This window comes from Doryrhamphus excisus, linkage group LG9, assembly GCF_037039965.1.
Source record: "Doryrhamphus excisus strain RoL-2023G ecotype Guam linkage group LG9, RoL_Dexc_Guam_v1.1, whole genome shotgun sequence".
Classification (NCBI taxonomy): Eukaryota; Metazoa; Chordata; class Actinopteri; order Syngnathiformes; family Syngnathidae; genus Doryrhamphus; species Doryrhamphus excisus.
Genome location: NC_136365.1, coordinates 9,356,399 through 9,371,723, shown reverse-complemented (window position 1 = coordinate 9,371,723; position 15,325 = coordinate 9,356,399). Strand labels below are relative to the sequence as shown.

The following is a 15,325-nucleotide window of genomic DNA, read 5'->3' as shown; positions in this document are numbered from 1 at the left end:
ATGTCTTACTTCCGGGTTTACGTCACGTGACCCGACTTCGTCATCAGCCTGTGTCCAACAGGAAAGAATAGCCTCACTCCAAGACATAAATTACACAACTCACACTCTTCTCTGATTGTTGTCGATTTCTCACCGTTGGCGTCGCCTTTTCAGCTTCGACATGAATCCAGACATACAAAAAGAGCGGCAGAAGGCCACCTTCGATGTCGAGAAACTCACCCACATTTTGGACGGAGGCCCAGAAAAGACCAGAAGAAGACGAGAAATCGGTAAATTCGTTCGTCAGACAGTTTATATTGTTCTCATTTTTCAAATCTCATTTCGAATGATGATGTGTATATTATCAACAAAATATATACTGAAGAGTGTTAAACGGATAGTCGAAGGCCACCTATGGCGGCTAATGCTGTATCTGTGCCTTGCATAGTGAGGCTCGGTATGCATTGACTTTCTGGGTGTATATACTGTATACAGTATACCACACGGATATCGAATATATATATATATAAGTAAGTAAGTAAGTTTTATTTATATAGCACCTTTCTCAGACAAAAGTCACAAAGTGCTTCACAAAAGGCAAAACACAGGGTTAAAATACACATAAAAAATACAATAAAACAATAAAGCAATGTACAATAAAAATAGACATAAAACAGTACATAAAAACAGTATACAATAAAATAGACATAAATATATGATGGTCATAGTACCCTAAATCTACTGAGCTGGGTATGCCTGCAAAAACAAGTGAGTTTTAAGGTTACTCTTAAATGCATCGACAGAGTCAAGCAAACGTAGGGAGGGTGGAAGGTATTTCCAGAGCCTCGGCGCAACAACCTGAAAAGATAGGTCTCCTCGGGTCCTAAAACGACTACGAGGGACCATGAGTAAATTTTGATCTAACGATCTCAGCCTCCGAGAGGGGGTATAGGGACGCAACAAGTCTCGTATGTAGACAGGGGCCTGGCCGTGCAAGGCTCTAAAAGTGAGCACCAGGATTTTGAAATTCACACGGAATGAGACCGGGAGCCAATGGAGAGCTTTCAGAATCGGCCTGATGTGAGCCCTTCTGTTGCATCGAGTCAATAACCGTGCAGCAGAATTTTGAACCTGTTGCAGACGAGACAACTCTTTTTTGTTTAGACAAGAAAACAAACTATTACAGTAGTCTAAACGAGAAGACACAAAGGCATGGATTATCATCTCGAGCTCACCTTTAGATACCATTGTTCGAAGTTTCGAGATTTTTCTTAGCTGAAAGAAACAATTCCGAGTGAGCTGCTTTGAGTGGTGCTGTAATGACATTTCCTTGTCAAAAATTACTTGACTTACAAGACAGGCTGTGAACACTCAAATACTGTTTTGATATATATATATATATATATATATATATATATATATATATATATATATATATATATATATAAACATGCAAAGCAAAAAAAAGTGTGTGTGTGTGTGTGTGTGTGTGTGTATATTATACACACACACACACACAAACACTTTTTTTTGCTTTGCATGTTTTTTTTTACGGTGGAGTCATGAACGCCCCTTAACTGAGGCAAGTGATACCTGCAGTTGTTTGGATGTTGTTGTGGGGTCTTTTGTAACCTCTTGGATGAGTCGTCGCTGCACTCTTGGGGTAATTTTAGTTGTCCGGCCTCCCCTGGGTTTCGCCATTTGTGGATAATGGATCTCACAATAACTGCATTAACTTGCCATTGACTTTTATTTATATTTGTTTCATGATACGAATGTACCAATGTATACATAATGTGTAATTGTCATCCAGACTCTTACAAATTCTAATTACTCCCTAAATGTTTTTCTTGATTGCCAAACCATAGCTCTTGTTTTAAAGTGGACTAGATGGAAGGAAACATTTGATGAATTAGAAGGTACATTCCTTATTGTACCCTTGTTCACTGCAGAGTCCCTGGTCATTAACGACTCAGACTTTAAAGAAGAGGACCCAAACTTTTTGTCCCGCAGCGAGCGCTATGACCAAGCTGTTAGAAAGAGTGCCCAAATGATCCTCAAGATGAGGGAGTATGGCATTGCGGACCCGGAGGAGATCTACTTTTATAAAAGGTAAGTGAAAAAGCAAGGGGCATGAGAATTGACCATAATGTTTGAAATCACAAAGAAATTTCTAGGAATGTGTTAGATAAGCATCCAATATTATGTACCCTGAGCCTTGTAATTGTATGTGGACAAATACATTTGGAGCAAAGTACATGAAGAGATTAGAACTGTGTCAGAGGGCGTATGAGCTCACTGCTCACGGCCACATTAATACAGTGCACATAAAATCATTTAGATTTACTCAACAAAAATATATACAGTGTGGGAAATAAGTATTTGCTTTGATAACTTGACAAATATATGATCAATCCAGATCTTATAAGGGAGGTTTATTTTAACCAAAGGATACAGGGGGAAAAAAGTTTTTAATTGAGGAAAGTAAGTACCGTATTTTCCGGACTCGTCACACTTTTTTTTCATAGGTTGGCTGTTCCTGCGACTTATAAATGAAAAAACTGTTTATGTTACATAAACACTGGACACCTTTTCTGTTATGTTTGTGTTAGCATATCTTCCACCTATTCTGCCTGTTTTTTATTCTTCTATTGTTAGAATAAATTACCCGCAAAAAATGCGACTGATACTCCAGTGCGACTTATGTTTGTTTTTTTCTACCAAATTATGCATTTTTGTCCTTGAGCGACTTATAGTCCAGAAAATACGGTATATGATCCCCGATCCACACACAGGCTCTGTGCAGCCAAATTAGTACTCCAAAAAACTAAACTCAACTTGTGACCCACCTCTTCACCACCATGAGTAAGAGCAAAGAGCGAAACTAGAAAAATATCAGATCTCTTCATATGCGGGGGGAATAAAATACCTATTTTCTCCACTTTTGAACAATTGCCATGCATATCCATGTCTCCACCAGGTGGTAAAGTTCCATTGATCCTCATTGTAGGTTCATTTTGACTGTGCTTAATTGACTTCTTCTTGATGTTCTAACAGTAACATTTTTCCCTAGAAGTGTCAAAATGGCTTAAAGTGACTGAATTTAATAATAACGTTGTTGTCTAACTTCATAGCTGTAGTACTCTGATCATTCTCCAAATGGAAAAAAAACATTTACATTGAGTTTCAGGTCAAATTGTTATAACATAACTACACTAATACCTGATTCACACTTGTTGATCCTATACCTTCCCTTCAACCAGCATATTTCGGGGCAACTTTCATGAGGCTATGGGACTACACTTTGTCATGTTCATCCCAACACTCTATGGCCTATGTGACCCTGAGCAGTCCAAGAAATGGTTACCCCTAGCCACGTCCTACCAGGCCATTGGCACGTATGCTCAAACGGAGCTAGGTCACGGTCAGTCCTTGACTTTGCTAAATAAACAGCAAAAAACTTTTGACATTAGAAAACAGGCCCATTTGAAGTGCAAATGTGATTTGGCTTCCTTGTATGTGTTTGACAGATCCAGTAATTTATCAGTAATTTCACAAACTTGCCTTTTATGATATGCATTTTAAAAATGACATTAGTCATCTCTTACACATTTTTACAGTGGTAGTAGTTTCAAGTTTTTTATATTTTCATTCCCTGTTCCTGATTTCTTTTCCACATTTAGCAAACATACTCAATACAATACTGATTGTAAGTTTTAATGTTCTGTTTGAACATAACTATCCTCAATTTACTGTACTAACCAATCACTTGTACTTTGTAACTCATTTGTTGATTAACAATCATGTTTCTCCATTTTATGATGATTTTCACGTTCATGTTCTCCTGCATATTTTGAAAGACAACATGCTTTATAGTGCCGTGTTTATGTACATGTGAGTTCTGTTCCTCGACTCTGATGTTAGTCGATTCTCATACCCAAGTCACTCACACAAAACACATGTAGGACATAAAATACAGTAATAAAACACTAATTGCAGGTCTTTCACATTACCTTACGTATGTGTATTCTAGTGTTTCTAGTTTTTGGATTTCAGAATGTCTGTGAATTTGACATGTGCCCTGCTTGAGGACGGCTCTGTGCAGAAATGACAGTTGAGTTCACTGATGTTGTGTTGATGTGATTTCGCCAAAGGTAGCCCTCACATCGCTCCCTCACTCTCTCGCAGTTTTTCAAAAATTACCTTGTAAATGATCACCATTTCATGGCTGACTAGGGTCAATTATTTGTAAAAAGAAAAAAAAACATATTAAAGGAAATTGTACGTATTTTTTCCCAAATGAATAATTTCAAGCATAAAAAAATACAAATACAGTACAAGCTCTGCTCCCAACCACCAGACACCTGCAACATAGACTTAGACCGATCTCAAAACCCACTTGGATCGCGTCTTGGTAGACGTAACAATACAATCGTTATCTTTGTGAGTAGCGTGAGCCGCATATATTGTATCTTTCAGGGGCGCACAACGCTGTAATTAGTTCTCAAGCATGTAATGTTTACGGACCAAAGTTAAGTTTTAACTAATTTATGACATAGGGGCCACGGTGGTTAAGTGGTTAGCTCGCAAACCTAGGAGAGCAGGGTTCAATTCCACCCTCGGCCACCCTCTGCCTCCTCCCCGTACATTCCAAAAACATGCTAGGTTAATTGTCCATAGGTATGAATGTGAGTGGGAATGGTTGTTTGTCTATATGTGCCCTGTGATTGGCTGGCGACCAGTCTGGGATAGGCTCCAGCACCCCCCACAACCCTTGCAAGGATAAGCGGTAGAAAATGAATAAATGAATGACAGCACATAAAGGCGTAACAAGCAATGCTGTAAACTGAGGGTGATATGTATTTCCATTTACTGTCCTTAGGGGCCATCCATAATTTTCAACATTTTCACAAGAGTACAAAGAGTACTCTTTTGAGCAATTTTTGCCGCCCCAAGTCATTTTATAAAAATTAAAATATTGCCTTTATTGTATTTAAAATAATAGGTGTTTTGGTTAAAAATAAATAAAAAAAATAAATAATGAAACCTTCGGGCGGCACGGCGGTCGAGTGGTTAGCGCGCAGACCTCACAGCTAGGAGACCAGGGTTCAATTCCACCCTCGGCCATCTCTGTGTGGAGTTTGCATGTTCTCCCCGTGCATGCGTGGGTTTTCTCCGGGTACTCCGGTTTCCTCCCACATTCCAAAAACATGCTAGGTTAATTGGCCACTCCAAATTGTCCATAAGTATGAATGTGAGTGTGAATGGTTGTTTGTCTATATGTGCCCTGTGATTGGCTGGCGACCAGTCCGGGGTGTGCCCCGCCTCTCGGCTGGGATGTGCTGCGGCACCCGCCGCAACCCTCGTGAGGAAGAAGCGGTAGAAAATGAATGAATAAATGAATGAAACCTCCGCCTGCTGGCAACCAATCCATGGTGAACCCCGCCTGGATGGTTTACACAGAAGACTTTTCATTTACATTAAGCCATTTAAGATTGCTTAAAATTAGTTTTTCCCCCTACATCAACTTATTTGTACCGTATGCGGAATAGAAAATAGCTTCCAAGGCAGGATCATCTTCTAATCAGAGAGCCTGAGAAACCTGTGACAGAGAAAGTAGGTCATGCCAGTCATTGTTTGTAGCTTCTCTGGTCCAAAGCCAAGTGAATGGCCTTTATCCAATTGCTATTTCAGCCACACAGAACTACAGCTGAAGCTTAAACTAATGCCCCCCGCCCCTTGCTTGCTTTGTGTAACACAAGACCATATTATCTATCGAAACTGCATTATTTGGAGGGTACTTTCATTACTAGATAATGGTTGTATGTTATACGACTTACCTTCTAGCCAAATTATACATGATAATCTGTTTTAATTATTTGGTCTCACTTTCCTTCCTTCTTCCTTCACTGCTTCTTCTTCCCTCAACCTCTGTCATTGTCACTGACATCTACCTCTGTTTGATTTGGCTTATACCCTCCATAATTTGACTTCATGTGTATTGTCCCCTCCTTTCCCCTTGCCTTTGCTTGGCATTACCATTCTGGTGTCCTTTTCCATCGGCTCCTGTCCTCTTGTGGTTCAGCTGCGTGCACCCGGGCAGGCCCGAACCTTTTGATCTGCATCTCGGGATGTTCCTGCCCACACTGCTCAACCAGGCCACCCCAGAACAAATGGATCGCTACTTCATGCCTGCATGGAACCTAGAGATCATCGGCACCTACGCACAGACCGAGATGGGCCACGGTAAAATACTGAACAGTGGGGTGCAAATTCTGAGTAAATCAATGTGAATATTTTTTTTTTTGCAAATCAACCTACAAATTTCAATAAATTACGGAAAAATGACTGCAAAGTGATGGCACAATACGAGGGCTGGGAATCTCAGAGCACCGCACGATACGATACAATATGCGATACATGGCTCACGATAACGATACTATCTCGACTACCCCGTGGAGGAAACTCATTTTAGTTCTTGTTCTTTCGATCAGTGTGGGCAGTGATGAGTGAGGGCGGGAACATGGATTGACTGGTAAACCAGACTGGAGACCTTTGCCTTCTGGCTCAGCCCTCTCTTCACCATGACAGTCCAGTATAGCGACCGCATTACTACAGACGCTGCACTGATCCGCCTGTAGACCCCCCCCCCCAAGACCTCTTTGAGGCTGACCGAAAATTGTGCTCCGGTCCCTTACCGAACTCCTCCAACCCACCGAAGCTGGGTGGCACTTGGCCTTCCGGTAGTTGTCAGCTGCTTTAGGAGCCCCACAAGCCGTCAGGACTCCTTCTTCAGCTTGACGGTAGCGGACGCAGGTCTGATGATGCGATTACAAAGTCGATCATAGACCTGCAGCCTAAGGTGGACTGGTGGGCATTATAATGTTTGAACATCACACCACATGGCTTCAGATTGGGGAGGTCGTTTCTCCTCACGCACCTCTAGGTCACACTGCCATTGCCACTGCCACGTGGGCATTGAAGTCTACCAATAGAACTGCGCAGTCACCAGCTGAGGTGCCCTCCAGCACCTCTGTGATAGACTCCAAACAGGCTCGGCAACTCTGAACTGTTGTTTAGCGCATACACAAAAACGACAGTCAGGACTTTTTCAGCAACACGAATGCGTAGGGAAATGACCCTCTTTTTGACCGGGTAGACTCCAACACGAAGGCCCCTGAACCGGGGGGCTATTAAGCCCACACCGGCTCTCGCCTCTCCCAGGCAGCAACTCCAGAATAGAACAAGCTCTTCTCAAGGAGTTTGGTTCCAGAGCCCAAACTGAGTCCATTTATGTCTAGTTGGAATGTCTCAACCTCTTGCATGAGCTTGAGCTCCTTCCCCAACAGAGAAGTGACATTCCCTGTCCCAAGAACCAGAGTCTAAGAACCTGGACTCTTATGCTTGCTTCCACATGTGTTGGGTCTACAAGGGGGACATCCTGTGTGGTTATTTTGGACTTGGCTCAGCTGTCCTCACAGGCAAAGGCCCAACCACCAGGAGCTTGCCTGCAAGCCCCTCACCCCTCCACCACAATAAGGTGGTGATTCATGGAGGAGTATATACAGGAGTAGAACAGGTCCATGGTTTCACCATGTGTGGATAATGGCTCTCAGTGTCGTTCACTGGAGTCCCAAAGCTTTAGAAATGCTTCTATAACAATTACTTTCTTTCACATTTGTTCCTCAACTTCTTTAGACCTCAGCATGTCTAGCCTTTTGGGATCTTTTGGTCTCCTTCACTTTGGCAGGCAGGTCCCATTTATTTCTTGATTGTGAACAGGTGGGGCAGTGATCGGGCTCGGGTTTGGCTGGAGAAATTGAACATAAACAGTTATGTTTTAATGGGAGGTCTGTCAAAACACAAGGCGATGTAGTTTTGGATACATTTTTGTTCCTTTTTAATAATAAAAAGATTCATTTAAAAACTGCACTTTGTGTTCAGGAAGGGGAAACCCTTTCACAACACCTTTTCTCACACACACACACACACACAGAATTTTGCAACAGCAAATCAGAATCGTTTTTTAGATCTGTCAAACATTTATAAGGTGCACCGCTTTGCTCTTCTACTGTTCTGTTCCTCAAACTGGCCCTTCCACTGTGAACATCGATTTAATTAAAGCAAATATTTTCCTATAATATAGATTCCTGCACGGGGCAATGTCCTGTGTACATATATTTACATCATCAATTGGCAACTCTCATGGGCTTGTTTTCTACAAAGATATGTGTGCTGAGTATATTATAGAGCAGAGGTTTTCAAAGCGACGCAGTGATCCTCCCCTTAATACTGTCAATGGCTCTCCCACTCCCTGAAAAACGTTGGAGCATATTTTGTGGGATTATCTGCTCACCTCAGGCTCTGCCCATACTGGAACGCTTGTGAGATTGTATTTTTTTGACGGAATGAAAAAAATGTGTGTCCACACGGTTTTGGATTAGTAAATACCATATTTTCCGGGCTATCAGTCACACTTTTTTTCATAGGTTGGCTGTTCCTGCGACTTATACTCCAGAGTGACTTATAAATAATAATAATACATTTTATTTGTATAGCGCTTTTCAAAATACTCAAAGACACTTTACAGAAGAATGAAGTTGAATAAAGCAAGTAAACAGAATAGAAGATAGAATAGAAGACACACCAAAATACAACATTCAACATTCATAAATGAAAAAACTGTTTATGTTATATAAACACTGGACACCTTTTCTGTTCATGTTAATTTTTTGTGTAGCTGAATAACCATTGTGTTAGCATATCTTACATATATTCAGCCTGTTCTCTATTATTTTATTATTGTTGGAACTTGCCTTCCAAGAGGACGTAATGTCTGTTTTGGTCAAGTAGTTTGTAAAATAAATTTCTACCTAATTATGCATTTTTGGCCTTGTGCGACCTATACTCCGGAGTGACTTATAGTCCAGAAAATACAGTAGTTGCATCCACATCACTGATTGGAAACGATGTAATACAGAAGGCACACCTCAACACCACAACATACTAGTACCCAGAACGTTTTCGTGTAGATGAGAGGCTAAAATTATTAAAAAAACAAACAAACATTTGCACAACATAAAGTTCCGTGGGAGGTCTGACTCGCTGTTTGAAAACCGCTGCTATATACAGTACTTGGCCAACTAACTTCGGTTAGTTTGTAGATATTCTTCTGCTATTTCATGTAACTTTGCATTTTTATAGCCTTCGCTATGCTACCATCCTCTAGGCACACACCTCCGAGGACTAGAGACCACTGCCACATTTGACCCGGCTACACAGGAGTTCATCCTTAACAGTCCCACTGTCAGCTCCATCAAATGGTGGCCTGGAGGCCGTAAGTACACAACTCTAAAAGACTGTGTCAAACAAATTGGAATACAGTAGAATACATCCATTCGCCGGTGCCAAGACCACCCACAAAGAAAACACCCCCTTAAAATTGCTTTGACACAAACATTTTGACTGGGCTGCATGGCGATCGAGCGGTTAGCATGCAGGCCTCACGGCAAGGAGACCAGAGTTCAATTCCACCCTCTGCCATCTCTGTGTGAGGTTTGCATGTTCTCCCCGTGCATGCATGGATTTTCCTCCCACATTCCAAAAACATGCTAGGTTAATTGGCGACTCCAAATTGTCCATAGGTATGAATGTGAGTGTGAATGGTTGTTTGTATATATGTGCCCTGTGATTGGCTGGCGACCAGTCCAGGGTGTACCCCTCCTCTCGCCCAAAGACAGCTGGGATAGGCTCCAGCACACCCTGCGACCATCGTGAGGATAAGCTGTAGAAAATGAATGAATGAAATGAATTTTGACTGTTGAAGCTAGTGCTTCCCTAGCCAAACATGGCCCTTGCGTCATACCCTACATGTGTGTCTACATTTCCTCTATATTTATGAATAATTTCTGACTTGAGAATCTTTTTTTGCTGAAAAAATAGGCTTTTTTTAATTGAAAAAAAAAATTGAGCTAAGCAAATTTGTGGGGTCATGACCGGTGAATTGTGAGTATGCCGGGATTTACTGTATTTGCATTACTGTATAACTTAATGAAAATGTCTTAATACAAACTTTTGTCTTCTCTTTTTCTAGTTGGTAAGACGTCAAACTACGCTATTGTTCTTGCCCAGCTTTATACGCAAGGAAATTGCCGCGGTTTGCACGCTTTCATTGTTCCTATCCGTGACATGAACACACACAAGCCTCTGCCTGGTAATTGCAGCTTTCATTCACTTGGTTCGTATTTGCTTTGGCATGTGAATAAAATCTTACTATTGTTTTTCCTCTTAGGTATTGTCGTTGGAGATATCGGACCCAAATTTGGTTTTAATGAGGTTGACAACGGCTTTTTGAAACTTGACCATGTACGGATACCACGAGATAACATGCTCATGAAATATGCCAAGGTCAGCTCATCAAATATGACTTATTGTGCTGTCACAATGTTCATGAATTTTTTTTCCCCACTTCCAGCACAGATTTACTGCATAAATCAAGATATGCTACTGAAAGAAACTTAATTTATTTCCCTTTACAGCTGTAACTCAACATGCGGAATAATTCTCTCCACTAGGTGGACCCAGATGGAACCTATGTGAAGCCACCCAGTGCCAAACTGACGTACGGCACCATGGTTTTCATCCGCTCTATGATTGTTGGCGAGTCGGCTCGTGCCCTTGCCAAGTCCAGTACGATCGCCATCCGCTACAGTGCTGTTCGCCATCAGTCGGAAATCCGTCCTGGGTCAGTCTTTGTCAATGACAGTGTTGAACATACATTGTTTGCAAGTAGAGTATACATTATATCCCTTACATTTCAGCAACCATTTTTATTACAGTATATCCTCTCAAGGGACAATACTATAGAAATGAAACTTGGATATACGTTGGAGTAGTCAGTTAGATTCTGTAATAGAAAATGCACTGTCTTGAACATGTTTTTTTCCTGCAGAGAGCCAGAGCCCCAGATTCTCGAGTACCAGACGCAGCAGTACAAGCTGTTCCCTCTGCTCGCCATGGCCTATGCCTTCACTTTTGTTGGCCAGTACATGAGTCAAACATACCACCGCATCACAGGAGATATCAACCAAGGGGACTTCAGTGAGCTGCCGGAGGTACATATGTGTATACACACATAAATAACAAATACCTAAGTGCAATGCACAATATATCCTACATAAATTATTGTGTTTACTGACTTACTGAAAAGCATTTTTAGGAGATTGTTTTAACCTTTTTTTGTTCTCCACTCCATACTTTAGCTCCACGCTCTGTCTGCAGGCTTAAAGGCTTTCACCACATGGGCAGCCAATTCTGCCATCGAGGTCTGCCGCATGTCGTGCGGCGGTCACGGCTACTCCCGCAGCAGCGCTTTGCCAGACATTTATGTAGAGTTCACCCCTACTTGCACCTATGAGGGAGAGAACACCGTCATGATGCTACAGACGGCCAGGTGCGTCATTGGACTGAAACACACATGTGGCCTTATGAGTGACAAAGGTTCTTACTTGTGTTATTTTTACCTTTATGCACCACATAGCAAATGTCCCGCCCTGTTCTACCAGACAGGCACCACACAGTCCTCAATTAATAATTTGGTATTTACTGTCCCAACGCTATAGAGGCCAATAGGATATTTGTAGGCAGGAAATTATGTTATCTGTAATAGATAATTCCCTGTAATGGATCAATCAATGTGCTTTTGCCCCTCTACCAGGTACAGAAAAAACATGAGGTCTATGAATATCATTTTAAATCACCACCGACACAACTTCAAAAGATTACATGATATGTGTGTGTGTTTTTGTGTAGATATCTAATGAAGAGCTACAGACAGGCTAGATCGGGTCAGCTGCTGCACGGTATTGTTTCATACCTCAATGAGGCTGACCATCAAAGAGTCCAGCCACAGCTCGTTGCAGCAAGATCCACTGGTATCGACATCAACGACCTATCCGGCTTGGTGGAGGTCTACAAACTACGTGCCGCCATGTAAAGAGATGTTTGAGAGTGGACTAATAGATTAGATTACATTTGTGTGTGATTCATGCAAATTATCCTTCTGTGTCTTTAGTCTGGTGGAGCTGGCAGCCAAGAGCATCCAGAAGGAGCTGCAGCAAAGGAAGAGCCAAGAGGACGCCTGGAATAATAGTGCTATCGACCTGGTCAGAGCCTCGGATGTAAGACAATTTGCTTTGTTTCATAAAAATGAAAACGAATATAGACCAGTTTCAATGTATTGTTTAAAGGTCCATTTTAATTAAAGTTTTCATATATAATATTATGGTCCCACAATAGTGGAACTATTGGAATGGAAGTATGTTTGCCATAATTTAGCCTTGATGCTGAAATTTAGACACTTTACATACAAGTGTCTTTTTAGTAAGCCATACATGTGGTATTGTGTATCTGTAGCTTTAATGCTAATGAGCCTCCAAGAAGCACTATGGTGCATTTTATCCCCCCTGTCCAGCATAATAGATGCCATCTATCACATACAAAACTTAACATTAGGAGTGGGATAGGGGGACACGTTGTTGAAGTAAAACAAATTTTTCCTGATTCTCTTACATTCAACTGTGTATCCTGTATTTTTCCTGCAGGCCCACTGCCACTATGTAGTAGTGAAACTGTTTACTGACAAGCTGGGAGAGATTGATGATGCCCCCATAAGCTCAGTGCTGTCTACGCTGGCTCGGCTTTATGCTCTTCATGGCATCATGAACAACTCTGGAGACTTCCTACTGGTACAGTTGTAATAATATTTTGTATTGCTTGGTGTGTATTGACTTATTGTTTCCTCATTTGCATTTTTCTTGTTTTATTTCAGGCTGGGCTGTTGAATGGCTCCCAGGTGCTACAGGTTTCTGCTCGTATCAAGGAGCTGCTCTCTGAGCTGAGGCCAAATGCCGTGGCTCTGGTGGATGCCTTTAATTTCCACGACAGGATGCTGAAGTCTGTCCTAGGGCGGTACGACGGGAACGTCTACGAGCACATGTTCGAATGGGCCCGCCGCTCGCCCCTCAATTCCACAGAGGTCAGTCAAGGAAGGCTTTATTATATTACAGATTTTTAAAAATCATTTCATTTAACGGTTGTTGTCTTTCTTGTGCAGGTGCATGAGTCCTTTGAGAAGTATCTGAAACCTCTGAGGTCCAAACTGTGAGCTGAAAGAGAACCCATGCTTGTAAATATTAAGTGTACTAATTCTGTATCACAAACACCCTTACTGATGAGGGAAAGAAAGATTTCTGATTCTGTTTAAATATTTTGTAGGAATTAAGCTTTTAAAATAGTTTGAAATAAGACATCATCACTTATCATGAACGCTACCAGTCTAATTATGTAATGTTTCTTCTACACTCTTTGCTGTTGCGGCCTGATGGCGGCTCTTTGTTCGCCAAAGTTTTTCCGTGTAGGTTTTTGTCGACAAGAACAAAATGTAACTATGAATGTTACGTAACAACCCTCAACACAAGACACTTTTTTTTTTTTTTACACAGACTATTAAGAGTATTTATATGCTAATGAGAGAAAGTAATACTGTTTTTCATCATTAAGTCCCATAACCAAGTACTGTACATGGTGATGAGACGAGCTTTATTACAAAGCTGTGGTCATATTATTTCTGTCATTGGCCTTTTACCCCTACCTTTTACCTCAAACACTGTATGTACTTCACATTGCCTACAGCTTTACCTGTGTTGTGGGTACACTGAAACCACCATAGGCATTACCGCACTTGAAAAGGATCAAATGTTGTACTCGGCGGAGAGTGAGTTGAAACGTTTTGAAGAATAGAGGCTTCTTTAGAGATATAGTTATGGTCTTGATTATGCACATCGGCTTCCTTTCCATGACACTGTATCATTTCAACAGGTATAGTGTTTGTAAAAGTGAGGAAGCTCCAGTTTTGCATGTATGCAATGTCCAAATTACTACTGTCTTTCAACAGTTAATGAAAAATTCATATGTGACTAGACACTCACAAAAAATATTTTTATGGAAGCTAATGTTTGGTATAAACCGCTACAGTGATATAGGATATTCCATCTGAAGACCTCTTTTTTTGAAGTGTAGGATTTTGTGGAATTACAGAATGTGCCTGAGGAATTTGCCTTTCATGTTGTGAATGCTTTCTCTGCATTTAAAGGTGTGTTTACATGCCATGAAGGCATGCTAATCAGTTTTACTAACCATAATTGGTTAAATAATATTAGCCTGTTTCTATGACTATTGATGAATAATTTGACATGTTGTCAAAATAAATCTAAACTAAAATATAAACATTGTGTCCATTGTGTACATTCACTGGTTAATAACATGCTTGAATTGATGGATTTAAAAAAAATAAAAATACAATACTGTACATTTCTAGTACGTGGACATGTAAGTATATGGAGCATGTGTGTGTATGGATATATTGCCGTTGTACAGTTCAAGTTAATGGCAACACAGTTGTACTGCACCTTTTACTTGCAGGTATTTTTACCACAATGTACATTTGTGACTGGCATGTATTTTACAATACTTGGCAATCGCAAATATACGTGTCAATGAGGATCTTTTGAGTAACATGATTACAGAAGGTGCACGGCGATGGAGTGGTTAGCGCGCAGACCTCACAGCTAGGAGACCAGGGTTCAATTCCACCCTCAGCCATCTCTGTGTGGAGTTTGCATGTTCTCCCCGTGCATGCGTGGGTTTTCTCCAGGTACTCCGGTTTCTTCCCACATTCCAAAAACATGCTAGGTTAATTGGTGACTCCAAATTAAGATTAAGATATGCCTTTATTCGTCCCTCAGTGGGGAAATTTGTATTGCACAGCAGCAAGAGTACAGAGTCAGTTAAGCAGTACAAAATACACAATATAGAAAAATAAACAATATAAACAACCCAAGTATTAACAAAAAACACAGTTTTCCCCAGAGTTATATACAATACAGTATGTAGATAATATGAAACGAGATGAGATATATGACCAGTCTATACACTGAGATCTTGTTAGAGAGTTAATATGAGGCATTATGGAAATACTTCACATAGAAAAATTGCCCATAGGTATGAATGTGAGTGTGAATGGTTGTTTGTCTATATGTGCCCTGTGATTGGGTGGCGACCAGTCCAGGGTGTACCCCGCCTCTCGCCCGAAGACAGCTGGGATAGGCTCCAGCACCCCCGCGACCCTCGTGAGGTAAAAGCGGTAGAAAATAAATGAATGAATGAATGAATGATTGCAGAAGGTCAGAGTGGTTCTGTCACAAATAGAGGATCTATGAGTAGGGTGCCGTAGGTCCTTAAAGGTAGCCAGCACTCTTCATATAAATATATATAAATATTATAGAAA

The 15,325-nt window shown here is 41.1% G+C and overlaps 1 protein-coding gene across 2 annotated transcripts; it reads left to right on the top strand.

Moving 5' to 3' along the window:
• Window positions 1-22: 22 nt before the first annotated feature.
• acox1 (acyl-CoA oxidase 1, palmitoyl) lies at window positions 23-14,265 on the top strand. 2 transcript variants are annotated; one of them, XM_058069455.2, is made up of 14 exons: window positions 23-269; window positions 1,932-2,091; window positions 3,243-3,403; window positions 9,209-9,316; window positions 10,073-10,192; window positions 10,271-10,386; window positions 10,554-10,723; window positions 10,931-11,093; window positions 11,241-11,431; window positions 11,791-11,970; window positions 12,053-12,158; window positions 12,582-12,725; window positions 12,809-13,015; window positions 13,094-14,265. In XM_058069455.2, exons 1-14 carry the CDS (start codon window positions 161-163, stop codon window positions 13,142-13,144), a joined length of 1,986 nt encoding a protein of 661 aa, XP_057925438.2. In that variant the 5' UTR covers window positions 23-160; the 3' UTR covers window positions 13,145-14,265. The 2 variants fall into 2 exon arrangements, with proteins under 2 accessions (XP_057925438.2, XP_057925437.2); XM_058069454.2 differs by lacking the exon at window positions 3,243-3,403 and adding an exon at window positions 6,065-6,225 and having other exon boundaries at window positions 24-269.
• The last annotated feature ends 1,060 nt before the right edge of the window (window positions 14,266-15,325 follow it).